Source organism: Urocampus carinirostris, chromosome 8 (genome assembly GCF_059441175.1).
Source record: "Urocampus carinirostris isolate Australia breed hairy pipefish chromosome 8, RoL_Ucar_1.0, whole genome shotgun sequence".
In the NCBI taxonomy this organism is placed as follows: Eukaryota; Metazoa; Chordata; class Actinopteri; order Syngnathiformes; family Syngnathidae; genus Urocampus; species Urocampus carinirostris.
The window spans coordinates 7,180,848-7,203,907 of NC_142356.1; the positions used below are offsets into that span (position 1 = coordinate 7,180,848).

At 37.5% G+C, this 23,060-nt stretch overlaps 1 protein-coding gene across 1 annotated transcript in view; it reads left to right on the plus strand.

The window, feature by feature from the left end:
- The window catches only part of prkcaa (protein kinase C, alpha, a), a 139,686-nt gene that overhangs the window by 32,683 nt on the left and 83,943 nt on the right, over positions 1-23,060 (plus strand). The window contains exon 3 of the mRNA XM_088341475.1: positions 17,769-17,851. Coding sequence (XP_088197601.1) covers positions 17,769-17,851 — 83 coding nt within the window. The remainder of the gene's footprint in view (positions 1-17,768; positions 17,852-23,060) is intronic.

Consider the following 23,060-nt stretch of genomic DNA (forward strand, 5'->3'; position numbering starts at 1 on the left):
AAACGCGGGACACAAGGGATGAGGTCTCACCCCACTTGGGGGGACATTTATTTAAACAGCAACAACAAAAGACTACGAGTGAGAAGAGGGTGTGGGACTGAGAGAGCAGAGGAGAAAAAACTTGAGAAGGAGACTGGAGAAGGGATCTCAGGTGGAGAGAATCTTGAAAAGGAGACTTGGGAATAGATTTAAGATGGTGGGAGTGGTAGGTCTTGGGACGAGGAGGAAACACTTTCAACGGAGACTTGAGAGTGGATCTTGGGGTGGGGAGAATCTTGAAACGGAGACTTGGGAATAGCTTTAAGATGGTGGGAGTGGCAGATCTTGGGACGAGGAAGAAAAACTTGAAAAGGAGACTTGAGAGGGGATCTTGGGGTCGCGAGAATCTTGAAACGAAGACTTGGGAATAGCTTTAAGATGGTGGGAGTGGCAGGTCTTGGGACGAGGAGGAAACACTTTCAACGGAGACTTGAGAGGTGATCTTGGGGTCGCGAGAATCTTGAAAAAGAGACTTGGGAATAGCTTTAAGATGGTGGGAGTGGCAGGTCTTGGGATGAGGAAGAAAAACTTGAAAAGGAGACTTGAGAGGGGATATTGGGGTGTCGAGAATCTTGAAACAGAGACTTGGGAATAGCTTTAAGATGGTGGGAGTGGCAGGTCTTGGGACGAGGAAGAAAACTTGAAAACAAAACTAGGGAGGGGATCTTGGGTTGAAGAAAATCTTGAAAAGGAGACTTGGAATATATTTAAGATGGTGGGAGTGGTAGGTCTTGGGACGAGGAGGAAACACTTTCAACGGAGACTTGAGAGGTGATCTTGGGGTCGCGAGAATCTTGAAAAAGAGACTTGGGAATATCTTTAAGATGGTGGGAGTGGCAGGTCTTGGGATGAGGAGGAAAAACTTGAAAACAAAACTGGAGAGGGGATTTTGGGTTGGCGAGAATCTTGAAAAGGAGACTTGGAATATATTTAAGATGGTGGGATTGGCAGGTCTTGGGATGAGGAAGAAAAACTTGAAAAGGATACTTGAGAGGGGATATTAGGGTGTCGAGAATCTTGAAAAAGAGACTTGGGAATAGCTTTAAAATGGTGGGAGTGGCAGGTCTTGGGATGAGGAGGAAAAACTTGAAAACAAAACTGGAGAGGGGATCTTGGGTTGAAGAGAATCTTGCAAAAGAGACTTGGGAATAGTTTTAAGATGGTGGGAGTGGCAGGTCTTGGGATGAGGAAGAAAAACTTGAAAAGGAGACTTGAGAGGGGATATTGGGGTGTCGAGAATCTTGAAACAGAGACTTGGGAATAGCTTTAAGATGGTGGGAGTGGCAGGTCTTGGGACGAGGAGGAAAAACTTGAAAACAAAACTGGAGAGGGGATCTTGGGTTGAAGAGAATCTTGAAAAGGAGACTTGGAATATATTTAAGATGGTGGGAGTGGCAGGTCTTGGGACGAGGAAGAAAACTTGAAAACAAAACTAGGGAGGGGATCTTGGGGTGGCTAGAATCTTGGAAAAATCAGCCTATTTTTCGAAGGTGATTGCGGCACAAAAGTATAACCCCAAAATCCTTTTCGACACTGTAGCATCGCTAACGAGGTAACAGATTATCCCAGATAGTTCTACCCATTCAGCCCATGACTTTATGGTCTTCTTTAATAAGAAGATTCAACGCATAAGGGGGGAAATTTCTAAAGACAGTGTTAATACATCATATTAAAGAGCTGAAATCTATAGATGCACACAGGTAGCTGTCCAGGGAGATTGTCCCGATTTAGTGAACTGTCACTCGATAATCTTAAACAGGTGGTGAATAAGGCCAAACCAACGACTTGCCTGTTCGACCCTCTTCCGGGTTTGCTTATTAAAGGTCTTTTGGGGGGTCCTAGGACCTTCAGTTCTAAATATTATAAACATATCATTCTCCTCAGGTGTAGTTCCAGAAGGTTGAGACTCTTTGTGATTAAGGATTCATGTTTGTCATTAGAATATATTTTGAATTTCTATTGAAGTAAAAGTACAATTTGGTCGTGTCTCCTCTCTACCTCTTCGTAATGTGCTCGAGGTATCATGAGTTGTGAGAACTCACATGAAATCATAAACAATAGCTACAAATCAAATGGATTCATGTTCTTCATTAGAATATATTTTGATTTTCTATAGAAGTAATAGTACAATTTGGTCGTGTCTCCTCTCTATCTCTTCATAATGTGTGCGAGGTATCATGCGTTTTAAGAATTTAAGTTAAAGCATAAAAAATAGCCAAACAATCATAAGGTTTCATGTTTGTCATTAGAATATATTTTGAACTTCTATAAAAGTCATAGTACATCTTGGTCGTGTCTCCTCTCTACCTCTTCATAATGTGTGCGAGGTATCATGAGTTTTAAGAACTGACGTGAAAGCATAAACAATAGCTAAATAGATCCTAATGATTCATGACCTTCTTGGATATATTTTGAATTTCTACAGAAGTAATAGTACAATTTGGTTGTGTCTCCTCTCTACCTCTTCTAATTGTGCACGAGGTATCATGAGTTTTGAGAATTCACATGAAAGCATAAACAATAGATAAAAATCATACGGATTCATGTTCTTCATTAGAATATATTTTTAACTTCTATAGAAGTAATAGTACAATTTGGTCGTGTCTCCTCTCTACCTCTTCATAATGTGCTCGAGGTATCATGAGTTTTAGGAACTCACGTGAAAACATAAACAATAGCTAAATGGATCTTAGGGATTCATGTTCTTCATTGGACTATATTTTGAATTTCCATGGAAGTAATAGTACAATTTGGTTGTGTCTCCTCTCTACCTCTTCATAATGTGCACGAGGTATCATGAGTTTTAAGAACTGACGTGAAAACATAAACAATAGCTAAATAGAGCTTAGGGATTCATGTTCTTCATTAGAATATATTTGGAATTTCTATAGAAGTCATAGTACATCTTGGTCGTGTCTCCTCTCTACCTCTTCATAATGTGTGCGAGGTATCATGAGTTTTAAGAACTGACGTGAAAGCATAAACAATAACTAAATACATCCTAATGATTCATGACCTTCTTGGATATATTTTGAATTTCTACAGAAGTAATAGTACAATTTGGTTGTGTCTCCTCTCTACCTCTTCTAATTGTGCACGAGGTATCATGAGTTTTGAGAATTCACATTAAAGCATAAACAATAGATAAAAATCATACGGATTCATGTTCTTCATTAGAATATATTTTGAATTTCTATAGAAGTAATAGTACAATTTGGTCGTGTCTCCTCTCTACCTCTTCATAATGTGTGCGAGGTATCATGCGTTTTAAGAATTTAAGTTAAAGCATAAAAAATAGCAAAACATTCATAAAGTTTCATGTTCATCATTAGAATATATTTTTAACTTCTATAGAAGTCATGGTACAATTTGGTCATGTCCCCTCTCTACCTCTTCATAATGTGCTCGAAGTATCATGAGTTTTAAGAACTGACGTGAAAACATAAACAATAGCTAAATAGATCTTAAGGATTTATGTCCTTCATTGGACTATATTTCGAATTTCCATGGAAGTAATAGTACAATTTGGTTGTGTCTCCTCTCTACCTCTTCTAATTGTGCACAAGGTATCATGAGTTTTGAGAACTCACATGAAAGCATAAACAATAGCTAAAAATCATAAGGATTCACGTTCTTCATTAGAATATATTTTGAATTTCTATAGAAGTCATAGTACATCTTGGTCGTGTCTCCTCTCTACCTCTTCATATTCTGCACGAGCTATCATGAGTTTCAAGAACTGACGTGAAAACATAAACAATAGCTAAATAGATCTAAAGGATTCATGTTCTTCATTGGACTCAATTTTTAATTTCCATGGAAGTAATAGTACAATTTGGTCGTGTCTCCTCTCTACCTCTTCATAATGTGCACGAGGTATCAAGAACTGACGTAAAGGCATAAACAATGGCTAAATAGATCCTAATGATTCATGACCTTCTTGAATATGTTTTGAATTTCTATAGAAGTAATAGTACAATTTGGTCGTGTCTCCTCTCTACCTCTTCATAATGTGCTCGTGGTATCATGAGTTTTGAGAACGCTTATGAAAGCATAAACAATAGATAAAAATCATATGGATTCATGGTCTTCATTAGAATATATTTTGAATTTCTATAGAAGTCATAGTACATCTTGGTCGTGTCTCCTCTCTACCTCTTCATAATGTGCACGAGGTATCATGAGTTTTGAGAACTCACATGAAATCATAAACAATAGCTAAAAATCATATGGATTCATGTTCTTCATTAGAACATATTTTGAATTTCTGTAGAAGTCATAGTACATCTTGGTCGTGTCTCCTCTCTACCTCTTCATAATGTGTGCGAGGTATCATGAGTTTTAAGAACTGATGTGAAAACATAAACAATAGCTAAATAGATCTTAGGGATTCATGTTCTTCATTGGACTATATTTTGAATTTCCATGGAAGTAATAGTACAATTTGGTCGTGTCTCCTCTCTACCTATTCATAATGTGCACGAGCTATCATGAGTTTTAAGAACTGACGTGAAAGCATAAACAATAGCTAAAAATCATACAAATGAACATGACCTGACTCTATAAAGCATTACACTATAGAAAAAAGCAATTGAAAGGGATGTTAGCCATCAGTAACGTTTTCCTTCCTTGACAACTACACCTTCATCCGATTGAATCTCTGGTTCATCAATCTACTTTCTATTAAATGTCAGCAAGGGCAGAAAAGAGGCCGACTGATTAATGATAGGGATTAATCAACGCAGCCCGAGCAATTTTCCCATTCTGTCAACAGCTCTTTGTTTTTTTCGGAGGACGGCCTTCGATCGATATAGAACAGCATGGCCGCCCTGTACACTTTAAACCAGGGGTGTCAAACTCGGGGGCCACACGATAGAACAAATATTATGCCGGGGGCCGGACGAGTAGATTAAAGAGAAAGAAAAAGAGATAAAGAAATAAGAGAAAGAGCGAGGGAAAAGGAGAGAGGGCTGGACAAAGAAATAAAAAGAGAGAGAGGGAGAGAGCGTGAGAAGCAAAAGATAAAGTCGTGAGAGAGGGGGAAAAGAAAGGGGGAGGGAGAAAGAAATCCAAAGAGAAATAGAAAGACAGAAGGAGAGAAAAGAGAAGGGTATGAAGAGAGAAAGAGAAAAGGAAAAAAGGAGGTTAGATCAAAAGAGGTTAAAAGACACAGAGAGAGAAAGAGACAAAGAGCAACAAAGGAAGAGAAAAAGAGAGACACAGAGAGTGAAAGAGATGGAGACAGAGTGGGAGAAAAGGGGTGGAAAAGAAAGAGAGAAAGAGAGAGAGAGAGATAAATAAATACAAGTACAGTGTCTTTGTTCGAGGCACCTGGCTTTGGCAACATCAAGTTCACGTATTTCAACCTGCCACTTTGTTTTTCTCTTGCGCTTCTCTGAGTGTTGTCTCGCGGGCCGGATTCAATCCCTCAGCGGGCCTGATCTGGCCCGCGGGCCGCCTGTTTGACACCTGTGCTTTAAACCATACGCCGAAATCATTAAATATCATCCCGGAGAATTTCATTTAAAGAGCCGTCTAATTCCATGAGAGTAATTGACGCATAAGCAGTGTTCTCCTTTGCCCGCGTCCCTAGATCATTTTTGCTGGGGACGCATAATGTCAAATCAACGTATGTCCCCAGGACGCAACTTTTTGGACACCAAATTGTCATTATTACCCGATTACTTTTTTTTTTTTTAACAAAGATTTACCGCACTTCAAACTTTTCGCCATTGTTGTTTTGGTCTCGCGGTTCAGGTTTTCGTCCGCACGCCGATCTCGGCAAACGAGATCTCGTTGTTTCGAGATGACGGTGAAAGTTAAGTATGTCTCCAAAAAAACAAGTTAGTATTCGGTGAAAATCAACACATAATTGGTCATTTCTTCAGTATCGGTAATAAGTCGAAACATAATGCAGAAAGTGATAACAACGGCAGTAATTCCGGTATGAAAAAAACGGCGGAGAAATTCTTCAGAAGACCGCGAAGGCAAGGAAAACACGTGTGTTGAAGCGAACGATTCGACGAAAGAAAATAAACAAAAGAATACTCCGAGCGAGAAAAGGACTTTTCTGCCAAAATGGACTCAATTATATTCCTGGTTACGCTATGAGGAGGATGATAATGGATTGGACCTTGAGAAGGCATTACAACTATGGCGGGACAGCAAACCACGAAGAATATATGAACTGAAAAATCTGAAGTGATAAATGCTTTGTATTACCAATAAACTGTGATGATTAAAACTGAATGAAAATATAGATTTATATAATTATTTCATCAGTATTACCGTATTTTTCGCACTATAAGGCGCACCTAAAAGCCTTTATTTTTTTCAAAAGCTGACCATGCGCCTTATAATACAGTGCGCCTTATTTATGGATCAATATTAAATCGCAAAGTTTTCCAACTAACTTGCAGCCGCCGACTCGATTTTCCCCCGAACGCCAAGTAGTACACGGTGTATGCTGGGATTTATTTACCGGCGTTTCATTGGCTAACCAATGTGTCAATCATCATTTGAATCCATCACTATTGGCTAAAGTTATTCGAGAGGTCAAGGGGCGGATCCTTTTTATCATTTACAGGCTGGCATTGGCTTAAACGGCAAAACAAAGCCTGCATTTGCCGAAAAAGATGAATGCGTATAGCACGTGGCTGATGGCATAGAGAAAGCATTTTTTTTCTATTCTGTATTTGTAACTATTTTATTCTGCTGGATTTACTACCCTCACGGATATAAGAGGACATTGGCTGCACATTACTATGAACACAACGACTTCGGTGAGCTACTCCGGGTTTTATATTGTCCCTGTGTCTTGTTTCAGACTGAACTCGATGTTTCTGTGATAAGCGGTGCGGATAATGGATGGAATGGAGTGTCTATTTTTAAACTCAATTCAATTCAAGTGTTTATTGTCATATGCACAGTAAAGTTGCGAGCGAAAAGAAAATAGATACTAAGGGAATGGTTGGCATTTCTTGAATCCCAAGACTTTTAACCTTCCGAATGATGGAACGATGCATTTGAGTGACATTGTACGGACACCGCATCCGCACGTGTTCTCGACACGTATTTGCGTCTTTGCAAGCTTTGGGAATGTTAAGGGCTAATAAGTTGGACTGAACCATCTGACTGTTTTGTCCACGTTCCCATTGTAGCGCCTTATAATCCGGTGCGCCTTATGTATGGAAGATATAGGACCAAAAACTATTTTTTCGGGGTGCGCCCTATAGCCCAGTGCGCCTTATAGTGCGGAAAATACGGTATTTTGTATAATGTACAATATTGTTGTGAACTGAAAAATCTTGAAGTGATAACTTGCTTTGTATTACCAATAAACTGTGCTGATTAAAACTGAATGAATATATAGATTTATATGATATATTTGTCGCCGATTTACAATTTCAACCTCGATAACACTAAATTTTGGGGAGCCATAGATCTCTGTCGGGACCCATTCATTTTTGCGCATGCGAGTCAAAATGAACACTGTATAAGGTCTCAATGGATACCTCTTAGATATGAAATAAGCGCCCCCCCCCCTTCTGTATTTGCATGGGTTTTATTGCAATTCTGGGTGTTTGGCGCTAATGCGAATCGTTGCATGATTTATAGGATTCATTGATCCCGTTTTTGAGCGCAACTGTGACACGCGAAAGGTCTACTGATGGAAATGTCCCCTCGGTGGCCATCAATTATTGACGAGGGGTGCCGATTGATTCGTCTTCGGCATACAGTGAGGCGCTTTTTGCTGTGGCGTGTGTGTGTGTGAGAGAGAGAGAGAGAGAGAGAGAGAGAGAGAGAGAGAGAGAGAGAGAGAGAAGAGGAGAGAGGAGAGAGAGAGAGACGAGAGAGAGAGAGAGAGAGAGAGAGAGAGAGAGAGAGAGAGAGAGAGAGAGATGAGGAGAGAGAGAGAGAGAGAGAGAGAGAGAGAGAGAGAGAGAGAGAGAGAGAGAGAGAGAGAGAGAGAGAGAGGAAGAGAGAGAGAGAGAGAGAGAGATGAATAATAATAATTTGAGAGAAAGAACAATAAGAAAGTAATGAGACCCTTTTTCATGTGAAGGCACAAGAAAGCAATTTTCAAGTTCTCTTGTGCCAGCGACCAAAAGCCTCGGTGACTACAGTGTCCAAGAAACGTTCCTCACGTCTTATAAAACATTCAGCCCTCTATTAGCGCTCGACTGTTTATAGTCTTTGGAGATATTCCAACACCGGTTTAATGATTTGTTTTTTCACCTTGCTCTTTTCATACTCCATAATAATTATCAAGGATTATGACTAAACAAGGCTTAGAGGGCGGGGTGTGTGTGTGTATTATTACAGTGTTGCATTGTAGGGGACTTAATCGAATCCAAATCTTAAAATCAAAGATGGTCTGATCCTCTCTGGTTCTCTCTTATCTATATGCCTCTATTTCTTTCTGTCTCTTGGAGAATGCGAGGGAGAGGGAGAATGTGAGGGAGGGAGAGCTCATGTTAGGGGGAGAGAGTGAGGGAAAGATAAAGAGAGAGAATGTAAGGGAACAAGTAAGGCAGAGAGAGATTGAGAAAATGTGAGGGAGGGAGAGAGAATGTAAGGGAGAGAGAGTCAGGGAGAGAGAATGTGAGGGAACAAGTAAGGCAGAGAAAGATAGAGGATGTGAGGGAGAGGGAGAATGTGAGGGAGGGAGAAAGGGAGAGAATGTGAGGGAAAAAGTGAGGCAGAGAGAGATAGAATGTGAGGGAGCGGCAGAATGTGAGGGAGGGAGAGAGAATATAAGGGGGAGAAAGTGGGGGAGAGAGAAAGGGAGAGAATGTGAGGGAACCAGAAAGACAGAGAAAGATAGAGAGACGGTGAGGGAAGGGGAGAATGTGAGTGAGGGAGAGAGAATATAAGGGGGAACAACTCGGGGAGAGAGAAAGAGAGAGAATGTGAGGGAACAAGTAAGGCAGAGAAAGATAGAATGTGAGGGAGGGGAGAATGTGAGGGGGAGAGACAATGTAAGGGGGAGAGAGACAGGGAGAGTATGTGAGAGAACCAGTAAGGCAGAGAAAGATAGAGAGGATGTGAGGGAGAGGGAGAATGTGAGGGGGGAGAGAGAATGTAAGGGGGAGAGAGTCAGGGAGAGAGAAAGGGAGAGAATGTGAGCGAACCAGTAAGGCAGAGAAAGATAGAGAGGATGTGAGGGAGAGGGAGAATGTGAGGGGGAGAGAGAGAATGTAAGGGGGAGAGAGTCAGGGAGAGAGAAAGGGAGAGACTGTAAGGGAACCAGTAAGGCAGAGAAAGATAAAGAGAATGTGAGGGAGAGGGAGAATGTGAGGGAGGGAGAGAGAATATAAGGGGGAGAGAGAAAGGGAGAGAATGAGAGGGAACAAGTAAGGCAGAGAAAGATGGAGAGGATGTGAGGGAGAGGGAGAATGTGAGGGAAGGAGAGAGAATGTAAGGGGGAGAGAGTCGGAGGGGGAGACAGGGAGAGAATGTGAGGGAACCAGTAAGGCAGAGAAAGATAGAGAGAATTTGAGGGAAATGGAAAATGGGAGGGAGGGAGAGAGAATATAAAGGGGAAAAACTCAGGGAGAGAGAAAGAGAGAGAATGTGAGGGAACAAATAAGGCAGAGAGACATAGGGAGAATGTGAGGGAGAGAGGACGTTAATGTGAGGGAGAGAGGGGCAAAATGTGGGGGGGGAGAGAGAATGTAAGGGGGAGAGAGTCGGGGGGGAGACAGGGAGAGAATGTGAGGGAACCAGTAAGGCAGAGAAAGATAGAGAGAATGTGAGGGAAATGGAAAATGGGAGGGAGGGACAGAGAATATAAAGGGGAAAGACTCGAGGAGAGAGAAAGCGAGAGAATGTGAGGGAACAAGTAAGGCAGAGAAAGATAGAAAAGGTGTGAGGGAGAGTGAGAACGTGAGGGAAGGAGAGAGAATGTAAGGGGGAGACAGTCAGGGAGAGAGAAAGGGAGAGAATGTGAGATAACAAGTAAGGCAGAGAAAGATAGAGATAATGTGAGGGAATGTGGGAATGTGGGGGCAGAGAGAAAGTAAGGGAGAGAGTCAGGAAGAGAGAAAGAGAGAGAATGTGAGGGAACAAGTAAGGCAGAGAGCGATAGAGAAAATGTGAGGGAGAGGGAGAATGTGAGAGAGGGAGAGAGAAAGAGAGAGAATGTGAGGGAGAGAGAGAGAGAGAATATGAGGTAGAGGGAAAGAAAATGTAAGGGAGAGAGCACGGATATGAGGGAGAGCGAGAGATAGAATGTGAGGGAGAGATAATAGATTAAAGAGGGAGAGAGAGAAAATTTGAGAGATATATAGAACGTTAGGGAGAGAGAGAATATTAGTGAGTGAGAGAGAAAAAGAATGTGAGGGAGAGAAGGGGAAAGCTAGGTAGGAGAGAATGTGTGTGAGAGAGATAATGTAAGGAAGAGAGATAATGTGAGGGAGAGAAGGAAAGTGTTAGGTATGAGAGATAGATAGAGAGAATATGAGGGAGAAAGAAAGAGAATATAAGGTAGAGAGAGAGAGAGAGAGAAAAAGAGAGAGAATGTGTGACTACAGAAATACTACAAAAAATCAAATACAGTAATAATGCAGATATATATATATATATATATATATATATATATATATATATATATATAAAATTTATACACGTATGGTAATACTGCATATATATCACGAAAATTCTACCATAAAATACTACAAAAATACAACTGCAAAAATACAAAAAAAATATTACCAAAAAAACTACAGTAATACTACAAATTTATGATTACAGAAATACTACAGAAATACACATACTGCATATATATATATATATATATATACATATATATATATATATATATATATATATATATATTGCAAAAATTGTACAATAGAAATACTACAAAAATTCTACTGCAAAAATACTTTTAAAAATTACTAAAAAATAACCCTAGAGCAACACTACATAATTATAACAACAGAAATACTACAGAAATACACGTATGGTAATACTGCATATACATCACGAACATTCTACCATAAAATACTACAAAAATACAACTGCAAAAATACAAAAAAAATACTACCAAAAAACTTCAGTAATACTACAAATTATACTATTTAATACTGCATATATATCACGAAAATTCTACCATAAAATACTACAAAAATACAAAAAAGTACTACCAAAAAACTTCAGTAATACTACAAATTTATGATTACAGAAATACTACAGAAATACACATACAGCATATAGATATTGCAAAAATTCTACAATAGAAATACTACTGCATAAATACTACGATGCGGTGGAGTAATCCAATGAAGCATTTTAAGGTAGTGGAGTATTTTCAACGCCGCGTTATTCCCTTTTTTGTTTTGTTGAAAGTTTTTGGGATAGTACTATCAAAATATTTCGGATACGATATTTTTGCCGTATCGCCGCCACGTTCCGAAAGTAAACAAAATAAAAAAAATCTCTCGGCCGGGAGTTGAATAGTTCGTTCCGTGTCTGCATCGTGGATTTTACGATGTCTACAACTGCCTCAGGAATTTTGTTTATCTTTGGGAGAGACCGGTTCCTCTTCACAAATCTATTACACTCTTTTCCTACTCTATTCAATTTGTCTGAGTCAAGGGTGGGCAAACTACAGTCCGCGGGCCACACGAGGCCCGTCAGGCCTTTTCATCCGGCCCACCTAACAACAATGATCAACATATAATAACAATACAGTATATATAATAGTAAATAAAGTACATGTTTATTTATGTGTCAACAAGGTCCCCATTATCCCTTTGTGTGTCTCCAACTTAAATACTACTACAGAAATACTACAAACATACTGAAAATTACTTCAAAACGAAATATAAAATTTTAATGCTTAAAAAAAGGAACCTAATAAATTATTTTGCTTTCATTCTGAAAAGAAACACACTCAACAAATACTACAAGAATACTACTACAGTAATACTGTAATACAAAAATATTACCTCAGAAAATTACAACATAATTACTACAAACAAGCAACTTTACTAACATTACAAAAATACCAAAGAACTACAAAAAATACCTGTATGAAATACTACAAAAATACTTCGGAAATACTACAAAAAATCTTCAGAAGTACTACAAAAATACTACTATGGAAATCCTTTAAACACCTCTATAGAAATACTACATAAATACAACAACAATTATACTATAAAATACTGCAACCTACTACAAAAATTCTACTATGGAAATAATACAGTAATACTACAAAAACACTACCGATACACTACTATGGAAATACTCCAAAAATACTACAGAAATATCACTGCAGAAATACTACAAAAATACTTTCAAAGTAAAACTAAAGTAATTCGACAAAAATACTCCAGAAATACTACAAAAATTGGACTGCGGAAATATTAAACAATTCTATACTACAGAAATCTTATGACAGAAATACTACAAAAATACAACTATTGTAATACTACAAAAATACCACAGCCATATTAAAAAAAAGTTTACTATGGTAATATTACAAGAATACTACTTCAGAAATACGACAAAATTACTACTGCAGAAACACTACAAAAAAGACAATTACAAACATGTACTGTGTAAATGTTTATACGTGCATGTATACACGTATATATATTTCTATGTGCATGTTTAGACGTATATATGTTTATATGTGCATGTATACACGTATATATGTCTATACGTGCATGTATGCACATATATATCTATCCTTACGAGGATGTTTAGACATATATTTGTTTATATGAACATGTATACTCGTATATATGTTTATACCTAAATGTACAAACGTATATATGTTTATAGGTGCATGCATACACGTATATATGTTTATATTTGCATGTATACATGTATATATATATATATATATATATATATATATATATATATATCTACATGCATCTGTACACGTATATACTTTTATATGTGCATCTACACACGTTTGTATTTATGTTTATATGTGCATATATACACATACATATATACAAGTACATACATGTTCATACATGCATATACACATACATACGTTCATATTGTGCATATATACAGGTAGACATATGTTTATACGTGTTTATACGAGCATATATAGACGTACATATATAGAAGTACAGACGTGTTTATACGTGCATATAGACATACATATGTTTATTCTTATATATATATATATATATATATATATATATATATATATATATATATATACACACGTACAAGTATGTTTATACGTGCATATACATGTACATGTATGTTTATACGTGCATATTTACACATACATATGTATACTAGTACATACGTACATGTTTATGCATGCATATACACAAACGTTTGTTTATATCTACATATAAACTACATATGTACACATACATACAGTATATACAAGTACAAACATGTTTTTACATCCATAAATGCACGTACATATGTTTATACGTGCATATATACACGTTTGTACATATATTTATACGTGCATGTATACACATACGTATATACAAATACATACATGTTTGTACATGCATATACATATATTTATCCGTGCATATGCACAAACGTTTGTTTATACGTATATATATGTATATACACGTACATATGTACACATCCATACAGTATATACAAGTACATACATATTTATACGCGCATGTATTTGCGTCTGTATGTTTACGTGCATATATACACGTGCATATATGTTTATACGTGCATATATACACGTTTGTACATATATTTATAAGTGCATACATACACATATGTATATACAAGTACATACATGTTTATTCATGCATATACATATGTTTATCCGTGCATATGCACAAACGTTTGTTTATACGGACATATATACATGTACATAAGTACACATCCATACAGTATATACAAGTACATACATGTTTATATGCACATAAATAGACGTACATATGTTTATACGTGCATGTTTACACTTCTGTATGTTTACGTGCATATATACACGTGTATATATGTTTATACGTGCATATATACACGTTTGTACATATATTTATACGTGCATGTATACACATACGTATATACAAGTACATACATGTTTATACATGCATATATATATATGTTTATGCGTGCATGTGCACAAACATTATTTTATACGTACATATATACATGTACATAAGTACACATCCATACAGTATATACAAGTACATACATGTTTATACGCATATAAATACATGTACATATGTTTATACGTGCATGTATACACGTATATATGTTTATACGTGCATATATTCATGTATCTATGTTTATATGTGCATGTATACACGTCTGTATGTTAACCTGCATATATACACATGTGTATATATGTTTATACGTGCATATATACACGTATGTATATATGTTTATATGTGCATGTATACACATACATATATACAAGTACATACATGTTTATACATGCATATACATATGTTTATCTGTGCATATGCACAAACGTTTGTTTATACGTACATATATTTGTACATAAGTACACATCCATACAGTATATACAAGTACATACATGTTTATACGTGCATAAATACACGTACATATGTTTATACGGGCATGTATACACGTGTGTATGTTTACGTGCATATATACACATGTTTATACGTGCATATATACACGTTTGTACATATATTTATACGTGCATACATACACATACGTATATACAAATACATACATGTTTATTCATGCATATACATATGTTTATCCGTGCATATGCACAAACGTTTGTTTGTACGTGTATATGTACACATCCATACAGTATATACAAGTACATACATGTTTATACGCATATAAATACACGTACATATATTCTCATATCTATTTTCGAATACTTCCTGTTGCACGGAGTTACTGTTTTCATGAAAAACAACAGAAAAAAAAGAACCCCCGAACGCTGAATACTATCTGTGTGTTTTGAAAGTATTAGCGTCTGGATTCCCAGGCCGGGGGTGGGGGGGGGCGCTTACCCCACGACCCCCCCTCCATCCCCCTCTCAATAAGACGGCCTCGGGTCGACTGCAAAGCAGACTGCTCGCAATAACTTCATTACGACCCGTCGCCTTGGAAACCGATCTTTGCCTTTTTCCAATTTAGCCTCCCCGACGAGTTTACCGGGTTAGGCGCTTCCGGTAACCCAAAGACCATCGAAACGGTGGTTCTCAAGGTTTCTGTTTGGATTAAAATACCAAAAAAGGCTCAAATGAGACCTTTAAGCAAATGTGGGGCACTTCGACGTACTAAAAAAACCCTCGTTTTTCACTTATGTCACGTTAGCGATAGCGGACCCTCAATATCACAGTGTTCATTTTAGCTGTGAAAAGTGATGGGTCCCGGGGACTCGCATGCTCAAAAATCTATGGGTCCCAACAGAGATTAATGGCTCCCCAAAATTTAGTGTTATCGAAATTGTAAATTGGCGACAAATATATAATATTAATCTATATTTTCATTCAGTTTTAATCATCACAGTTGGTAATACAAAGCAGTTATCACTTCAGATTTTTCAGTTCACAATATTGTATACTATACAAATGTCAGGAAGGACCAGAACAGAGCAGGAGACCCCAGAGCGTTCGTTACAAGTCTTTTATTTGGGGAAGCGTACAGGGTTAGCGGGAGACGCGATGACCGTCGAACGTCAGCAGCAACGCCGTGAAGACAACTTCGGGACACGTAGCCAATCGTAGCGTGGGACGGAAGCAGGTCGAGTTTACCGGGACTGGAGAGAAGATCGTAGCGTGGAACGGAAGCAGGTCGGATCGGAGGCAGGCAGAATCAGGTAAACAAGTCAAAAATACACAGGAAAATCAAGCGAGTCAAACGGGGTAAAAAGTAATCCTCCGACAAAGAGTTCTCCGCGTAACGCGTTTAAAAAGGGAGCATTAACCAATCAGGAAGCACATTCCAGCGCGCCACATGATTACCCCAGGTGGCTCCACTTGGGTAATCATGACAACAAAATAATATTGCTGAAATATTTATATATTCATGCAGTTTTAATCATCACAGTTAATTGGTAATACAAAGCAGTTATCACTTCAGATTTTTCAGTTCATATATTCTTCGTGGTTTGCTGTCCCGCCATAGTTCTAATGCCTTCTCAAGGTCCAATCCATTATCATCCTCCTCATAGCGTCACCAGGAGTATAATTTAGTCCATTTGGGCAGAAAAGTCCTTTTCTTGCTAGGAGTATTCTTTTGTTTATTATCTTTCGTCGAATCGTTCGCTTCAACACACGTGTTTTCCTTGCCTTCGCGGTCTTCTGAAGTATTTCTCCGCCGTTTTTTCCTGCCGGAATTATTGCCGTTGTTACCACTTTCTGTGTTATGTTTCGACACTGAAGAAATTAGCAATTTTTTGTTGATTTTCACCAAGTACCAACTGTTTTTTCGGAGGCATACTTCTCTTTCACTCGACAACCGCCACAACAATGACGTCATCTCGAAGCATGACTCCCCGTTTCCCGTAAAATAAAAGGCTTGTGTGAGACACGTCACGCATTTGGGTCCTGATCCTGTTCCGGTTCATGACAGTTATTGAGTTTTTCTTTGCCCTCATGTAGGTTTTAGATCAGAATAGTCTGTGGTCTGTGCAGCCCTTTGAGACTCACAAATAAACAGGACTAGACTAATGTTACCTGTAATTTTCCAAGTCGGTGAGCAACGCTTGAAAAAACAGTGAGCAACCATAATCCCAAGTGTGGCAAGATAATTAATTATCAAACATGTCCAAAACTTGACATCAAGTTACATTTTGCTGAGTTTCCGGCAATGCAAAATTATTTTTATCACTTTTGAATGAATTGACTAATGTATTATAGCAAAGGTTTTACGGCCTACAAACCTCATTTGTTTTTACAATTCTTTCACTTCTTTTTTTAAAATTCTTTTAAAAAAATCTCATTGTGTTAATGTTTTACTAGCTGTTACTTTTTTCTTTTTGTTCTCTTTTTACTTTTTTCCTACACTTCTTTCTTTTCTTTTTTTTCTGGCTTTTTTCTAAATTTTTCCTTCTTTTTTTTCTCTTTCTTTTGTTTCTTTTTTTCTCAGCTTTTCACTACTTTTCATTTTGGTATTTTTTTTCTTTTTGTTTTATTTCCCCCCCTTCCTTTAAGTCATTTTGTGCATAAGTTTACATAATATTTGGTCATGTTGGGATTAAAGAAGCAAAAACAACCCCAAGAGCCGTTTAGGACCCGAAAGAGCCGGTTCCTTTCAGTGAGCCGAGCCGAAGAAGCCGGTTCTCGATAAACTCTACTAACTTTACTCAACTTCGTTCTATTTCGACTCGACTTCAAAATACCGCATTTAGGACACAACGTCAGGGGAACCCGTGTATTTTTACCTTCGTGCACTGTAACTTTGACTTAAGTCGCTTCTTAATTAGCAATTTCGAGCCCTGATTTTTGTGCGCTGGCTAGATTTTCTCGTGCGCTGAGAACGTGCGAGCAGTGCGCAAAAATATGAATCGCATAGTTATATTTTTTCAAGCCAACACATCGAATATATGGAATTCTTTTTGGGAATTTGGAATCCCGAGACTGAAATGGCCACCAAGTGTGTTCCCAAGCGGTAGGAGGCCATCTGGAGGTTCCAGAACCGATCGGGAGCAGATTCCATTTGCTGCTGTCGACGTGGACACTGACTCAATGGCTTCCTCTTAATAATTATATTAGTATTCCTTTTCCTTTTCAATGCTTTCTTTGTGTCCATCTGTCAACACCAGTTTTACTCTTTTTTTTTTGCAGTTTGCTGTTTTGTGGTCCACAAGAGGTGTCATGAATTTGTCACGTTCTCCTGCCCGGGGGCCGATAAGGGGCCCGATACAGACGTAAGTGGTTTGATTTCTTTCGTCTTTCTAGTTCATTTTTTATTATGTATAGATTTTTAAATTTCTACTCTTGTTTATTTATTTGTTATTTGTTATTATTTTTTTTTTTCTATTTAATTTATCATTCTTTTTTATCACTTTCCGGATTTGTTTAAATTATTTTTTCACTAATATATATATTACTGCATTTATTTCTTTCTTTTTTATTTATTGTTGTTTTTAAATTATTTATATATTTTGCATGCCTTTTTCTTTATTTTTTTGTAATATTTGACTTTTTATTTAGTGTTTGTTTTTATGTGATTTATGTGTATTTTTAATTGTCATGGGATGAGCCAAGAAGTAGTTTATGTTTTGTTTTTTACAATTGCATACACAGTGTTCTGGTTTGCCCGCGTCCCTGCGTCCTAGACGCATTGTTTTTGCCGGGGACGCATCGCGTCAAATCAACGTGCGTCCCCGGGACGCGACTTTTTTGACACCAAATTGTCCTTATCATTTTTTAACAAAGATTTACCGCACTCCAAACTTTTCGTCCGGCAGATCCGCCATTGTTGTTTCGGTCTCGCGGTTCGAGTTTTCGCCTGCACGCCGATCTCCAGTTCGAGTTGTGTAGTGAAAGTCCGTTTCTTTTTAGAGAACCGGCTTTTTCGGCTCAACTCATTCAAAAGAGCCGGCTCTCCAACGGCTCACTTGCGTTCATGCATTATATTACGAATGATGATGTTGTATATAGAAGTTAAGAAAAAAAGGAAGTATAAAAGGAGAAAATGAAAAAAGACAGGTTTGTGGTGATCCCTTTTAATCAGTATATTACCAACAATAATTTAATGCAGAAAATGAATTCATAATTTGAATAAGAAAATGCATTATTCTACTTCACTCTATTTGCATGTATTTTTTCCCTACAGTGAACGTCCAAGCGACTACATTTTTTAACTTACCGTATTTTCCGCACTATAAGGCGCACCGGGTTATAGGGCGCACCCCAAAAAAATAGTTTTTGGTCCTATTTTTGACATACATAAGACGCACCGCATTATAAGGCGCTACAATGGGATAGTTCAGTCAAACTTATTACCCCCTTAACATTCCGAAAGACGCAAATATGTGTCGAGAACACGTGCGGATGCGGTGTCCGTACGATGTCACTCAAATGCATCGTTCCATCATTCGGAAGGTTAAAGTCTTGGGATTCAAGAAATGCCAACCATTCCTTAGTATCTATTCTCTTTTTCGCTCGCAACTTTACTGTGCATATGACAATAAACACTTGGAATTGAGTTTAATTTAAAAATAGACACTCCATTCCATCCATCACAGAAACATCGAGTTCAGTCTGAAACAAGATACAGGGATAATATATATAGCCGGAGTAGCTCACCGAAGTCGTTGTGTTCATAATAATGTGCAGCCGTGGTCCTCTTATATCCGTGAGTTTAGTAAATCCAGGAGAATAAAATATTTACAAATACAAAATAGTAAAAAAAATGCTTTCTGTATGCCGTCAGCCACGTGCTATACGCATTCATCTTTTTTGGCCAATTGCAGGCTTTGTTTTGCCGTTCAAGCCAATGCCAGCCTGTAAATGATAAAAAGGATCCGCCCCCTTGACCTCCGAATAACTTTAGCCAATAGTGATCCATTCAGATGATGACTGACACATTGGTTAGCCAATGAAACGCCGGTAAATAAATCCCAGCATACACCGCGGACTACTTGGCGTTCGGGGGAAAATCGAGTCGGCGGCTTGCCTTAGTTGCAAGACTTTGCGAATTAATATTGATCCATATATAAGGCGCACTGTATTATAAGGCGCATGGTCAGCTTTTGAAAAAAATAAAGGCTTTTAGGTGCGCCTTATAGTGCGGAAAATACGGTATTTTTATAATAAACCTCATTCATGTCGAGCGACTCAGTGTCTCACAACAAAATGTTCATTAACAATATATATGATATAAGGAAACACATGTACAATATAACATGTTAAACTACATAAATAAACATTTTTGTATTTTGTAAGGGCATGGAGCACACTAAATTTTGGGGCCCCATAGATCTCTGTTGGGACCCATAGATTTTTGAGCATGCGAGTCCCCACCCATCATTTTTCACAGATAAAATCAACACTGCATACATATTACGATTATATTACTAACTCTTTCGTTCAGTGGGCCGGATTACAAAACCCGACGGGCTGCGCGAGGCCCGCGGGCCGTAGTTTGCGCACCACTCGTATATGAGTATATTTCGTTATTTATTTCATTGAGTGGAAACAGGGCAGGTGGATGGTCTAACTCATTTTAATATCAATGTTCCGGTGAGCTCCCCTCGGGGAGGGGGGCGCTATTAGGAAATGGGGATTGAAATATCGGAAGAGAAGATGATTAATCTCCGGCCGTTAATCCAGGTTGGGATTTCAAAAAGGTGCCAAAAAACCTCTCCGTCTCGCTCCCAGAACAGTCACGGGGTTCAAAGGTTTAACTCTAAATAATGATAATAACTCTAATCCGACGGGCTTTAGGAGGAGAAAATGATTGGCAGATTAGGTTGACATTAGCGTAGCGGAGTCTTGGATACACAATATGAAGAGGTAGAGAGGAGACACGACCAAGTTTGGTCCTACCTCGACGGATATATTCTGATGAGGAACAGAAATGCTAAGAATCTATTCAAGAATTATATGTTTATGTTTCCGGGTGAGCGATTTTTAGAGCTGTCAATGTCTCATGCATATTTTGAAGAGGTGAAGAGGAGACACAACCAAGTTGTAATATTACATCTATAGAAGTAACAAATATATTCTAAAGAAGGACATGGATCCTAGGAATCTATTTGGCTATTGTTTATCCTTTCACATCAGTTTTTCTTCAAAGTCATGATACCTCAAGCATAATTAGAAGAGGTAGAGAGGAGACACGACAAAGTTGTACTATTACTTCTATAAAAATTCAAACTATATTCTAATGAAGGACATGAAGCCATAGAATCTATTTAGCTATTGTTTATGCTTTCACATCATTTCTTCTTAGAAGTCATGATACCTCAAGCACTATTAGAAGAGGTAGAGAGGAGACACGACCAAGTTTTACTATTACTTCTATAGAAATTCAAAATATATTCTCATGAAGGACATGAATTCTCTGCATTTATTTGCTATTGTTTATGCTTTCACATCAGTTTTTTTTTTAAAGTCATGATACCTCAAGCACTATTAGAAGAGGTAAAGCGGAGACACGACCAAGTTGGACTATTACTTCTATAGAAATTCAAAATATATTCTCATGAAGAACATGAATCCGTATGATTTTTAGCTGTTGTATATGCTTTCACATCAGTTCCTCCTAAAAATCATGATACCTCGAGCACAATTGGAAGAGGTAGAGAGGAGACACGACCAAGTTGTACTATTAATTCTATAGAAATTCAAAATATATTTTCATGAAGGACATGAATTCTTGGAATCTATTTGCTATTGTTTATGCTTTCACATCAGTTTTTCTTTAAAGTCGTGATACCTCAAGCACAATTAGAAGAGGTAAAGCGGGGACACGACCAAGTTGTACTATTACTTCTATATAATTTCAAAATTTATTCTATTGAAGGACATGAAGCCATAGAATCTATTTAGCTATTGTTTATGCTTTCACATCAGTTCTTCTTAAAAGTCATGATACTTCGAGTACAATTAGAAGAGGTAGAGAGGAGACACGACCAAGTCGTACAATTCTATAAAAATTCAAAATATATTCTCATGAAGAACTTGAATCCGTATGATTTTTAGCTGTTGTTTATGCTTTCACATCAGTTTTTCTTTAAAGTCATGATACCTCAAGCACAATTAGAAGAGGTAAAGCGGAGACACGACCAAGTTGTACTATTACTTTTGTAGAAATTCAAACTATATTCTAATGAAGGACGTGAATCCTAGGAATCTATTAAGCTATTGTTTATGTTTTCACATCAGTTTTTCTTCAAGCACAATTAGAAGAGGTAGAGAGGAGACACGACCATGTTGTGTTACTCCTGCAAACAAAAATCTCATTATAATATGGATAACAATGCTGATACATGCTTAAATTAAAATGTAATTTTTATTTTTTAAATTTACTTCAGTGATTCTTAGAGCTCCTGACGCCTCCTGGGTTTTTTGAAGAGGTAGAGATAAGACAAGACCAAATTGTGTCACTACTTCAATAGAAAAGCAATATATATATATTATATAACAATGCTGATACATGCTTAGAATCAATTTAACTATTGTTTTTTTGTTCACGTCAGTCATTCTTAGAGCTCTTGACGCCTCGTGCACATTTTTAAGAGGTAGAGAGGAGACACGGCCAAGTTGAGCTACTATTTCTATTAAAAATTGAACTATATTATAAGTAACATACCATAGATGCTTAGAATCGATTTAGCTTTTAATTGTTAATGCTTTCATGTTATTGATTCTTGGAACTCTTGATGCATCAAGTACATTAAATAAATATCTAGATGCATTAAGACAAACATAAATGCATAGAATCTATTTAGATATTGTTTAAGTTTCACGTTAAAGATTCTTGGAGCTCTCGCACATTATCAAGAGGTAGAGAGGAGACACGACCAGGTTGTGCTACTACTTCTTTAGAAAATCCAAATATATTCTAATGAGAAACCTAAATGCTTAAAATAAATTTATTTATTAACCGGTTATGCTTCCACATTAGCGATTTTTCATAGGTCTTGATGAGATAGAGAGGATACACGACCAAGTTTGGCCCTACCTCTCCAGAAATTGAAAATATATTGTGATGAGGAACAGAAATCCTAAGAATCTGTTCAACCATTATATGTTTATACTTTCAGGTTGGCAATTTATAGAGCAGTCAATGTCTCATGCATATTTTGAAGAGGTAGAGAGGAGACACGACCTTCTATTTCTATACTTCTATAGAAGTTCCAAATATATTCTAATGAAGGACATGAATCATTAGAATCTATTTAGCTATTGTTTATGATTTCACATCAGGTCTTCTTCAAAGTCATGATACCTTGAGCAGAATTAGAAGAGGTAAAGAGGAGACACGACCAAGTTGTAATGCAACCTTACCAGAGAATCCAAATCTATTCTAATTTAGAACATAAACGATTGCTAATAATTGTTCGTGCTTTCACATTTGGAATTTTTAGAGCTCTGGATTCTTCCCTCGCCTTATCTAGAGCTCGA